General features: G+C 42.8%; 1 protein-coding gene across 1 annotated transcript in view; it reads right to left on the reverse strand.

The window, feature by feature from the left end:
• The window catches only part of myo10 (myosin X), a 208432-nt gene that overhangs the window by 83171 nt on the left and 112719 nt on the right, over positions 1-12542 (reverse strand). Inside the window, exon 5 of the mRNA XM_052015834.1 lies at positions 125-259. Within this exon, the coding sequence (XP_051871794.1) occupies positions 125-259 (135 nt within the window). The remainder of the gene's footprint in view (positions 1-124; positions 260-12542) is intronic.

Here is a 12542-nt window from a genome sequence, read left to right on the forward strand (position 1 = left end):
TTGCCAGGGATGGAGAAACTTAATGTTACACACCACTAATATTTAGAACAAAATTTACTTGTAGTTTAAAAATTTCAGGTCATCAATCAAATTTGATTTGTCATTTGCTTGAGCACATTTTTACCTGCTTTCCAAAATAGCCTGTTCAACATGGGAGATCTTTTCCTTTGCTGTTGCTTCAAGAGAATGTTGGCTCATTGCTGATAAATATTTCAGGATAAGTTTCGTGCTTTCTGTTTTACCAGCTCCACTTTCTCCACTGAAACACAAACAATAAGCAAAATTTAAAATGTTAAAGTATCTCAGCAACATTTGGCTCCAAACTCACCCACTGAAACCATTACTTATACTTTCATTGCATCTTTATTCAGACTCCAAAGTTCTTCCTTGCATAAACAGCACCTAGGTTAAAATGCCTTTGGCTGTATCCGTCCTTTGATAAATCCCATTTCCCTGGTTGCCATGGAATAACTTCCTCTCAAAGATTCAAACTCAAAGATTGTTGTGACCTTGCACCTTATTGCACTGCACTTTCTCTGTAGCTGTGACACTTTACTCTGTACTGTTATTGTTTTTACCTGTACTACCTCAATGCACTCTGTACTAACTCAATGTAACTGCACTGTGTAATGAATTGACCTGTACGAACGGTTTGTAAGACAAGCTTTTCACTGTACCTCGGCACAAGTGACAATAATAAACCAATACCAATATCAAAGTCCATGTCCTCTTTACAAATTCTGCTGCAGCTTCCACAAATTGCTCACTGCCAGCCTGCTCAAATTCCCTGATTCCAGTTTCCAGTGCAATCACTAGTTACAACCTTTCTTTCTCACTCACCCCCTTGAACTACAAAGCTTGAAGCTGCCCACATCCTACCTACTGGAATCCTCCCCAAAAACCCATTGACTGTCACTACATTTGACAATTGCAATGACTCTTGTCAAACAACCTCTCTTCCAGTTGACACAAACTCAGTTGGCAACTTCCTAATCATTGGCAGCTATCAAACTCCCAGATTTCATCTCTAAGTCCATCTCCCCTCTCTCTTCCTAACCCTCTCCCCCACTGCTTTGGGCATTCATTAAAATCTAGCCCTTTAACCAATCTTTCACTCAACTGTGCTAATTCCTCATAGCCTTAGTGTCAAACTCTATGATAATGCTTCTGCAGAGTGCCCAGTGTTGAGTGACCACATTAAGAAGGGGATATAAATACAAGCTGTTGTTGCTCCATCTCCCTAACTTTTTCTAAAACCATTCTTCTTGACCAAGTTTCTTTTAGGTTGGTCTGTTCTCCTCATTGTGACTGTGGTTGCTGGCTTACAATATATACATAGCGTTCCAGTCTGTAACCATGAGAGGGTTACAGCTGCACCCTGTGGAGGTCAGTGTGTGAATATTGGTAGCAGTCCACTAAACAGTTGCCAGGCAGGGTTAGAATTGAAGCATAGCATGGGACAGCCACTTGAATGTGAAACAGCTGACTGGCAAGGAGCAATTAGCTGGAGTCAGCCACTTTTCCAGAACGGAAATCCCTCTGGAGCCATAAGGAAACCTTCTTGTCATTCCAGACCATAACCCACACCAAGCCATTGTATGGTAATTGGTTCATTATTGTCACGTTACAAGATACAGTGAAAAGCTTTGGTTTTGCATGCCATCCAGTCAGATCATGCCATACATAAGTACATGGAGGTAGTAAAAAGAAAACAAAAATACAGAACACCAGACATTCTCTCTCCTCCTCTCTGCCATCGGGTAGAAGATATAAAATCCTGTAAGCACGTACCACCAGGCTCGAGGACAGCTTCTATCCCACTGTTATCAGACTATTGAATGGTCCCCTAGTACAATAAGGTGGACTCTTAACCTCACAATCTACCTCATTATGGCCTTGTACCTTACTGCTTGTCTGCACTGCACTTTCTCTGTAATCTGTAACACTATATTGAGCATTCTGTTATTGTTTTTTCCCTTGTACTACCTCAATGCACTGTTATAATGAAGTGATCTATATGGATGGCATGCAAAACAAAGTTTTTCCACTGTTCACTAAACCAATTCACCAATAGGGTGTTGCAGTTACAGAGAAAGTGCAGTGCAGGTAGGCAAATTGCAAGGGCAATGATGAGGCAGAATGAGAGATCAAGAGCTCATTTTTAGCGTACAAGAGGTCTGTTCAATAGTCTGATAACAGTGGGATAGAAGCCATCCTTGATGTCTGGTGATACATGCTCCCAAACTTTTGTATCTTCTGCCTGATGGGAGAGGGGAGAATAGAAAATGACCGGGATGGGACAGATCCTTGCTTATGTTGGCTTCTTTCCCGAGGCAGTGGGAAGTGCAGATGGAATCAACGGAGGGGAGGCTGGTTTGCGTGATGGACTGGGCTGCGTTCACAATTCTCTGCAATTTCTTGTAGTCTTGGGCAGAGCAGTTGCTATAGCAAGCTGTGCTATATCCGGATAAGATGCTTTCTGTGGTGCATCTTTGGTAAGAGCCCTCGGGGACATGCCAAATTTCCTTAGCCTTCTGAGGAAGTAATGGTGTTGGCGTGCTTTCTTGGCTGTAACGTCCACAAGGCTGGACTAGGACAAGTTATTCCTGATCCCCACTAAAGGATGAAAAATCAATTAAAAAGTGCAGAAGCTGGAAACCTGCAATGGTCTCACCAAGGGGTCTTCAACCTGAAATGTTAACTTTGCTTATCCTTCCTCAGATGCTGCTCCCCTGCTGAGGGTTTCCAGCATCTTCTGTTTTCTTTCCCCCACAGTCTCCAATACTATACTGTGTGAGCCTGCAAATCGCTGAGTGTTACAGGAGACAAACCAGTGGAATTCCAGCAGGTAAGCATTTTGTTTTATTCAAAATAAACATTGTATTTCTTGTATATATTTTTTTATGAACAAAGTGAATAAAAAAGTGCATGTTCTTCTTCACATTCATGTTGTTGTTCAATCTCTATATTCCCAATGTGTTATTAGATCTATACATTTGTGGCATCAGTACATTCTATGTACAAGGCACCAATGTCATTCATGAGGCCTCCTTGAACAATACACCCATCTACTGTTTGTGGGACTGTTACACAGGACCCATCACCCAGTATCCCGTGGCAGCAGGACTTTATCGATTGCAGTACTTCTTCACAGAGTCTTTGGATTGGCTGCACCAAGCCTCAATGTGTCCCTTTCCGCGCACACCTGCAACTTGGAGTGTGCCATGGAGCGGCATTTCCTTATTGTTTTGGAAGATCAACAAGTTTCAGGAAGACCAAAGTGCATCTTTCACTGAGTTAATGATCTTCCAGCAGCATTTGATGTTTGTCTCAGTACTAAAATAGGTGTGTTGTAAACAGTATAGAAGGTTATGAAAAATTACAGGAGGATCCTGATCAGCTTGGTATGTGGACTGAGGACTGGCAAGTAGCTTTCAATCCCGATAAATGTGAGGTGTTGCATTTTGGGAGATCAAACCAGGGTAGGACTTACAGAGTGAATGTTAGGGCCCTGAGCAGTGCTATGGAACAGAGGGACCTAGGAGTGCAAGTGTATAGTTCACTGAAAGTGGCGTCACGGGTAGATAGGGTGGTGAAGAAGACATTTGGCATGCTGGCCTTCATCAGTCAGGGCATTAAGTAAAGGAACTGGGAAGTTATGTTGTAGTTATACAAGACGTTGGTGAGACCTCACTTGCAGTATTGTGTACAGATTTGGTCACTATTATGGGAAGGATGTTATTAAGCTAGAAAGAGTGCAGGAAAGAGTTACCAGGATGTCGCCTGGACTTGGGGGCCTGAGTTCCAAGAAGAGGTTGCGTAGACTAGGACTTTAATCCCTGGAATGTAGGAGATTGAGGGGTGACCTGATAGAGGTGTATAAGATCATGAAGGGCATAGACAGGGTGAAAGCACATAGTCTTTTTCCAAGGGAGGGGGTGCTAAAAACAAGAGGGGGTAGGTTTAAGATCAGAGGCAAGAGATTTAAAAGGGACATCAGGGGCCGCTTCTTCACGAAGAGGGTCGTGTGTAGTTGGAATGAGCTGCCAGAATTAGTGGTTGAGGCAGGCACATCAGCAACATTTAAAAGCCATCTAGATAAGCATGTGGTTTAGAGAGCTATGGGTCATGGGCAGATGGGACTAACTCGCTGGGCTACACAGTCGGCATGGACGAGTTGGGCCGAAGGGTCTGCTTCCATGCTGTACGACTCTATGACTCTTGGGAACAGCCTGTAGATCACAGAGTCCTCAGTTTTGCAGCTGCTCAGGACAAACCTCAATAAGGACCCTTGCATCTTTTTCCAGACCTTCTTTGCAAACGCACAGTCCACAAAGAGGTGGACAATCTGATCCTCATTGCAGCCATCTCAAGGTCAGAGTTTGTTGGGAGTGAGACTCTGATTGTGCAGGATCTGACAAGGAGGAATCCTCTAACCACCAGCCAAGCGAGGTCTTGGAGCTTGTTGGCAAGTTCTGGTGTTGAGGTATTCTGTCAAATGGTTTTGATGGTCTGCTTGGGAAGCCATTCCACAGGATCCACAGTATCTTTCTTCCGCAGGGCTGACAGGACATTCTGTGCTGACCACTGCCCGATGGACGTATGGCCAAGGGTGTTTCTCTGAAGGAACTTTTCCCCAAAATACAGGTAGTGCTCAAGGTCTAACTGAATGGAACCTTGCATGGCAACAAGTCAACCCATCCATAGCAACACCAGGGACAAGTAGGACCTCAGCATGTGGTGACACTTCGTGTTTGTGTGGAAAGAAAAGTATTTGCATACAAGTTTCCAGCAGATAAATACTAAAAACATATTGGAGGATGGTACATCTCAAACAACATTTGGAGTATTGTGTGCAGTTCTGGTCACCACACTACAGGATAGATGCGGAGGGTTTGGAGAGGGTGCAGAAGAGATTCCCCAGGATGTTGCCTTGTTTGGAGTGTATTAGCTCCAAGCATTAGGAGAGGTTGGACAAACTTGGATTGTTTTCTCTGGAATGTTGGAAGCTGAGGGGAGACCTGATAGAAATATTTAAAATTATGAGAGGCATACATAGGGTAGGTAGTCAGTGTCATTTCTCCCCCTGGGCAGAAATGTCAAATATTAAATGTCAAATATGTCAAAAGAGGGCAGGCACAATAGTATAAGCAGTTAGTGTTACACTATTACGGCGCCAGAGACCTGGGTTCAATTCCGGCCACTGTCTGTAAGGAGTTTGTACGTTCTCCCCGTGTCTGCGTGGGTTTCCTCCAGGTGCTCCGGTTTCCTCCCACATTCCAAAGGCGTATGGGCTAGGAAGTTGTGGGCATGCTATGTTGGTGCCGGAAGCGTGGCGACACTTGTGGGCTGCCCCCAAAAGGCGCATTTCACTGTGTGTTTCAACGTACATGTGACTAATAAGGAAATCTAATATTAAAGGACATACTAGAGGTGAGGCAGGAAAAGTTTAAAGGATATTTCTGAGGCAAGTATTTTTTTTGTTCTACACAGAGTGGTAGGTGCCTGGAACTTGCTGCCAGGGAAGGTGGTAGAAGTAGATGCAACGTTTAAGATGCATTTAGACAGGCACATGACAGGGAATATGGACCACACACAGGCAGATGGGATTAGTTAGACTGGCATCATGGTTGGCGCAGACATGGTGGGATGAAGGGCCTGTTCCTGTGCTGTTTTAGTGTCTGTGTTCCATAATGGAAGACAACACATGTGCCTTGCTGCCCTCTAGTGTGAAAGAAGTTACATGAACAATGACAACTGCAATAATCTGCAGACCTGGATAGTTTTCAGCAGCTCACTTTCTGGCCTGAAAAACATCGAAATAATTGCAAAATCCCAGTTGGCCAGTGGGTGGGAGGGCTGGGAAGTCACTGGCCCATTGATAGCCATCAGACCCATTTCCCAATGGGTCAACCAGTGGTGAGACAACTAAAAAAAAATCTGCTGGAGGAACTTAGTGGGTTGAGCAGCATGTGTGGGAGGAAAGGAATTGTTGGCGTTTCAGGTCGAAACCCTTCATCAGTACAAATGGTGAGTGGTTGCTTTAGTTTGGATCATGCAAGGTCTGTCCACTTGGACCTGGCAGTGAGCACCTTCAACTAAAAGATGCAGAACTACAAAGGGTCTCAGACCAGAAAAGTTAACTTGGTTTCTCTTTGCACAGATGCTACCTGATCTGCTGACTGTTTCCAGCTTTTTCTGTTTTAAGCTCATTGACCCAAATTTGCTGTGTTTAATTTGCTGCACAGATTTTGGCATATGCAAATGGAACAACTACATGTCATTGCTCAAAGGGTAAAGCTACACCTTTAGAGGAACTATATGTAAGCTGCTTTGTCCTGAGTGCTGATAAACTTCTCGAGAGCTGTTAGAGCTACAATCATTCAGCTCAGTGCCCTGGCCGACTCTTGATGTAAATGACAGATTTAATAGTGAAGCAGCAGTGAAGTTCACTGAATGCTAGACAGCCAAGCTTTTATAGTTCTGTACATTAAATGTCACAAATGTTTTAGAAACCTTATTCCAAAATTAAAACATTATCCTTGCATCCTTGGTGGCGATGGCTGGTTTTCTGCCTGGCATCACTCAACAATTTGTAATCACTTGTTTGACACAAGGTGGAGCACTATACAACTCTGGAAACAATTCACAGCAAGGTGAAGCGACTAAAATCTGGCATCAGGTTTGACCTTCAGTCTGCATTACAAGAGGTGAGCTCTCTGTTGGATTAGAAGGAAGCAGCTTAAATGTAACTTTATATTTTAAAACATTGAAAGAAAGAAATAAAGTTAATGTCTGTCCAAGAATGTATTAAATCCTACCGCTAGATTTAGGAATGTTTTTATAGTAGCCCATTGGTTGATATTGAAATGAGAAATTAGAGGTAATGAACTTAGGGCAAGTTGTAAAACCAAATTCAGTAACTACTGTATTTCTTAACTACAAGCATAAATGATCACAAAAGCACCCAGTTTTACCACGAAAGCCTCTGGTTCATTAATGTTCTTCAGGGAAGGGAACCTGCCACCCAGGGCTGGTCTGACCTGCCTGTGACCTTACTTCCACACCATTGGGTCAGGTCTTAATGACTTCAGATCAACAAAGAATGGGCTTTAACAACTGCCTCAGCAGTCTTACCCAAAGTGAAGGAAAAGATAATTATATCTGATTTTCTTCAGCAGCAAACATGTACACTTCAACTTCCGACAGGCAACTGAACTCTCACCGCTAATTACATTTACTAGCACACTTTTTTTTTCTTTTCTTCTTCCTCATATCTTTAGGGCTTTGGAAACTTGAGCTCGATGGCACAGAACTACTAGTCACACCTTCTCTCTCACTTTTTGCGAGCTTGCTGCTATCCCATGCAATGCAGAGTGGCACTTCACCCAAATCTCTTGATTAAAACAGCTCCAGGTATAGAGTTTAGATCGAACTCTTCCCATAGGCAGAGGACCATAATATATGTTTAAGTGATGCTTTTTGTTATGAAGATTTGACTAAAATTGATTGCTTGTGGCATTTGATTTCTCTTACACTAAGGAACAATGGGCTCATCCATTGAAATGCTTTCCCAAATAACCTTAGCTGTAAAAAGTGTTTCCAAGCTCCCTTCATTCCCTCGGTGAGTGAGCCCTTCCTAGATTGAGTGAATCTTCTTTCATTGCCCAAGGAAAGAGAAAGAATAGGGAGGGGTGAAATTAATTTAGGAGCAATCCTAGGCATGGACCTTAAAGCTCTTAATTCTATCAACTAAACAAGAGCCTTTAGGGAAGAGCAGTTATTTGTCTGTCAAATACTACATAAATGCTTCCGCTGATCCGGTGGGGGGGAAATGACTACATGCCATAACTAAGTGACAGCGTAAGAACTTCTTTGTGTGTAGGGAGACTGGGTTTCTGCAGGGGCTTTCAGAATCATGTACCATAACCCTGTTGGAAGATCTGCAGAAAGTAGAGAAAAACAGAGTAAACGTGATCTTTCTGTTAGGTTCCATGCCTCTTCCACAGAAGTTCCAACTGAATCCGCATAGACATTAAAAGCATTTTTTTTACTACCCAAATCCTGCATTTATGTGGTTTTGTTTTAGTCTTAACACAATTCACAACAACATAATTGACCAATTGGAATCAGATACAATTGCTATGTTTAAGAGGCATTTAGACAGACACGTAAATAGGCAAGGCATACAGTAGAAGGATACGGCCCTAATTCTGAGAAGTGGGGTTAGCATAGATGGGCAAAAAGGCCGGCATGGATGTGGTGGGCTGAAGGACCCGTTACTGTGCTGTACGACTCAGTGACTCAATGACTCTAATTGGACAAAACAAATACAGAACCATAGGAGAAAATAACAATGTCCAAGCATTTTGCTAGAGAGATAGGATTTTAAACAGGACCTTAAAGATGGTTGAGGAGTGGAGGGGTTTGGGGTAATAACGCAAAGTGAAAAACTTAGAAGGCATGTACTAGGAGAAGATAGGAATGGTTATTACACAAGAACCAAAGCTGCAAGGGATCTTGGGAGATAGCAGAAGAATTGATGGAGACTGGGAGATTACAAGAATAAGCAGAGGCAAGGCCATGAAGGGCCGCTGCAGGAATGATAATTATAAACTTTAAAGAGCTAGCATATCCGGAGTGAATTAAACTTCAACTGCAAAATCAACTGCACTTTGTCCAACTCTGTTCTTTGGCAATAGATTGAAATTTCAACATAAGTTGCAGTTTTTAATAACATAAGCCATATCTGTAACATACTATGCATTCTTGCTGCAAATGTTCAGTTTAATTTCCTGAAAAAAATTTCATTGTGTTATTATGGGGTAACAATTGTTATTATCTGATGGTGTTTGTCCAGCAGTAGGCAGTTTTCTTCATCTAAAGTTTGGACACATCGCCAGTACAATTTGTAAGATTGGAATGTTGCTCAGTTGGCATTTCTAAAACGCTGCTGTTCCAAAGTACTTTAAAATTCATAACCTCATTCTTATCCCCTCTTCTACCCTCCCAAAGTCAGCATTGTATCCAGATCTCTCTTTTCTAAACCACAGAAGAACTCTGCTGGATAAAAGTTAACCACTTTGTGGCGTACTCTGCTTGCAAAAACCAGAGTCTGTTTATCATACATCCAAAGCACTGAATTATACTTTCTTCATGACTTGCGATTGTTTCACCTGCACCTTGAACAGCCCAAAGGCCTTAGCCTTTATAACACTTGCATCCAGATTTACTTTCCTTCAGCTTGGAACAGAAAGCTCAAATCTGTTTCCCATACTCATTTCCTTTCTCTGCTTTGTTTCCACAATGCAGTGAGGTTGCCAAAAATAAATGGCCATTTCACATCCCATTTCTAAAAATAATAAATCTAGTCAGGAATGTCTTGGCTTCCTCTGCTTCCAAATCAACTCCAAACTGCATTTAGACAAGTGCTAGTAAAGTGGAAAACAAACCTCCAAAAGATAAGTTACAACTCTAACAGATTCTTCAAAGCACCAAACATAATGATTCGTTGATTCAGAAACAATAGAACACAAGAAATGGAAACAGGAGAAGACCACTCGGCCCCACATCCCTGCTGTAACGTGCTGTTCAATTAAGTCATGGGTGATTGTTTACCTCAGCTGCATTTCCCTGAATTAACTCCCAATTCCCTTAAAACCCCAAAATCTCTTGATCTCCAATTTGAATACACTCAGTGACTGAGCCTCCACTGTCCCCTTCTGTGGAGAATTGCAAAATTCACCCCACTCTCTGGGTGACGAAATCTCTTCTCATCATGGTCCTGAATGGCCAACCCCTTCTTATGAGACTATAAGCCTGGCTCTGGACAACAGTCAGGGGAGAGTCATCCCTGCATCTACCCCTGTAAACATTTTGCATGTTTCAATGAGGTCACACCTCAGGCAGCAAAAAATCTGCAGGGCGAACTTAGTGGGTTGAAGAACATCTGTGAGGGGAAAGGAATTGTCGACATTTCAGGTCGAAACCCTGCATCAGGGTTTTGACTCAAAATGTCAATGATTCCTTCCCCTCCTCCCCCCCACAGATGCTGCTCGACTTGCTGAGTTCTTCCAGCAGATTCTTTGCTGCTCCATATTCCAGCACCTGCAGTCTCTTGTGTCTCCACATCTCAAGGCTGATAGGAATGCTTTTATATTTCAATGAAAACTATGCATTCTATTCAACATTTTCTCTCACTTCCTGCTCATTGCAGAAGTTACACCTTTCCTCAATAGATATTATAAATGCAAGGTCATATTTTATTGCCAGTGACAGCTAACTACTACTGTCACACAATGCTCACATATGCATAAGTTTTGCCATTACATCAGATGCAGGTGGTCAGCTCTCTCAACAGTGGCCCTGAATACTATTGCTCAGTTGGGATCAGCCAGCTTTTAAGGACTTGGCAGAAGATCAGGACCCCTAAGTGTAGACTGAAGTCCTGCTTTTCACTAATGTGCAGACCTGGCCCCCGGATACCTGCTCTGTGCTAATGGACTTTGTCCAGTCATATCATTATTTTCCAAATGCACCACTGCCATTTCCATCAGAATAGTTTACAGCATTTTCCATACAGCTTCCTGTTGTTTATCTTGCTCCTTCCTTAAACAGTGGGGTTACCTCTACTGCCTTTCAGTCTGTAGGAAAGGTTCTTGAATGCAGGTAAATGGGATTACTGTAGGGTTGGCACGAGCAAGGTGGCTGTAAGGACCCTTTTCCATACTGTATGATTCTATGAGCTGCACATCCAATATAATCACAAGCCGGGCAACCATAAGTAGCTGCATCCACTTAATGGATCGTCTTGGTGTTGGAAGGAGCCTCTATTGGGCCAGATGCTTATCCGAAATCTGCTTCCTTAAAGATACTGGCCGACTCGGCCATTACAATGTGTGTCCTTTTCAAGAAGAAAAGCGTTTTCAAGGTAAGAAGGTGATGTCATCATCACAGCAGTCTCAGGTGCACAGGCAGATAATAAATCAGAAGGGTTCAATCAGTGGATGTTGTACTCTTACAGCCAAGCACCTCCACAGTGGGGTTTGGGGCGGGGTGGGGGGGGGGGGGAGGGAAGGAAGGACAGTGGATGAAGAAAAAGAGGGAAGAGAAAATCTGACGTAGGAAACAAAAAAATCTTGGAACGATAATCTTGATATAACCATTTAAAGATTTTAAAAAATTTCCTTGGCTGGATTTGATGTCTTTTCATTAGGACTCAGTGCAATGTAGAGTTGGAGAGTTCCAGGGGATGCTGTTGTGTTAGTTGATGGGGTCATTTAGCACCATACTAATCCATGGCAAGGCAGGGGCATTGTGATCATTGTCTAATGATTCCTGCCTGAAGTAGATGTTTATGGGTGTTTGGTGAAAACAGAATCAGTCTTTCACTTGATTAACTTGATTGACACTAGTTGTTCAAGTTCATATATGAATTATGCCAATTTGGGAGAGATAACAGAGGGAACCTAATAAGCAGAGAACCATAAACCAGCTAACAGTCAATAGAATAAAACTGAAAGACAGAAATTCTTTTGAAAATTAAATCAGGTACCAAGTGGTTTCAAATAATTGACTTTACATTTAGCCGGGGCCAACGTTAATCGTACTTTGATGTAATTAAAGTCCGTCCCCAAAGTTTATCAGTTTTCTCTTCCACTTCGGTCCACAATATTCACCATTTTCTGTGGTGAACCACGCTGGCTCTGGCAAGCAACTCTAAAGGGAACCACTACCAATTGCATTTAGTTCTGGTTGCCCCATTATAAGAAGGATGTGGAGGCTTTGGAGAGGGTGCAAAAGAGGCTTACCAGGATGCTGCCTGGATTAGAAGGCATGTGCTGCAAGGAGAGGTTGGACAAACTTGGGCTGTTTCCTTTGGCATGGCAGAGGCTGAGGGGAGACCTGATAGAAGTTTATAAGATTATGAGAGGCATAGATAAAATAGACAGCTGTACCTTTTTCCCAGGGTCAAAATGTCTGATACTAGAGGGCATGTGTGTAAGGTGAGAGGAGTTCAAAGGAAATGTGTGAGCCAAGTTTTTTTTTACACAGAGAGTGCTGGGTGCGTGGAATGGGCTGCCAGGGGTGGTGGTGGAGGCAGATATGATAGAGGCGTATATGAGGTTCTTAGCTAGGCACATGAATGTGCAGAGAATGGAGGGAAATGGACATTGTGTAGGTAGAAGGGATTAGTTTAGTTAGGCGTGTAATTACTAGTTTAATTAGCTTGGCACAACATAGTGGGTTGAAGGGCCTGCTTCTGTGCTGTACTGTTCTATGTTCTAATCCACCATTTGTGGTTCAATTCAGATGGTGTAATTCTGTGTACATTTTCAAGGAAATCATAAATTGAGGCGGCTTGTTTTGCACTCAATGTACAGCTTTCCTTATTCCTTTTCGTTAAATGTCCAGGCATCTGTAGTAACGTCCCACCCAGGTTGCAGTCACACAGATGGTTTTGCGGAGCTGTGAGGAGGAGTGAAGGGGGGTTGGGTGTGACAGGTATTGGTGGCACTGGCAGGGACTGACTGAGAACTTGG

This window comes from Pristis pectinata, chromosome 5, assembly GCF_009764475.1.
Source record: "Pristis pectinata isolate sPriPec2 chromosome 5, sPriPec2.1.pri, whole genome shotgun sequence".
NCBI lineage: Eukaryota > Metazoa > Chordata > Chondrichthyes > Rhinopristiformes > Pristidae > Pristis > Pristis pectinata.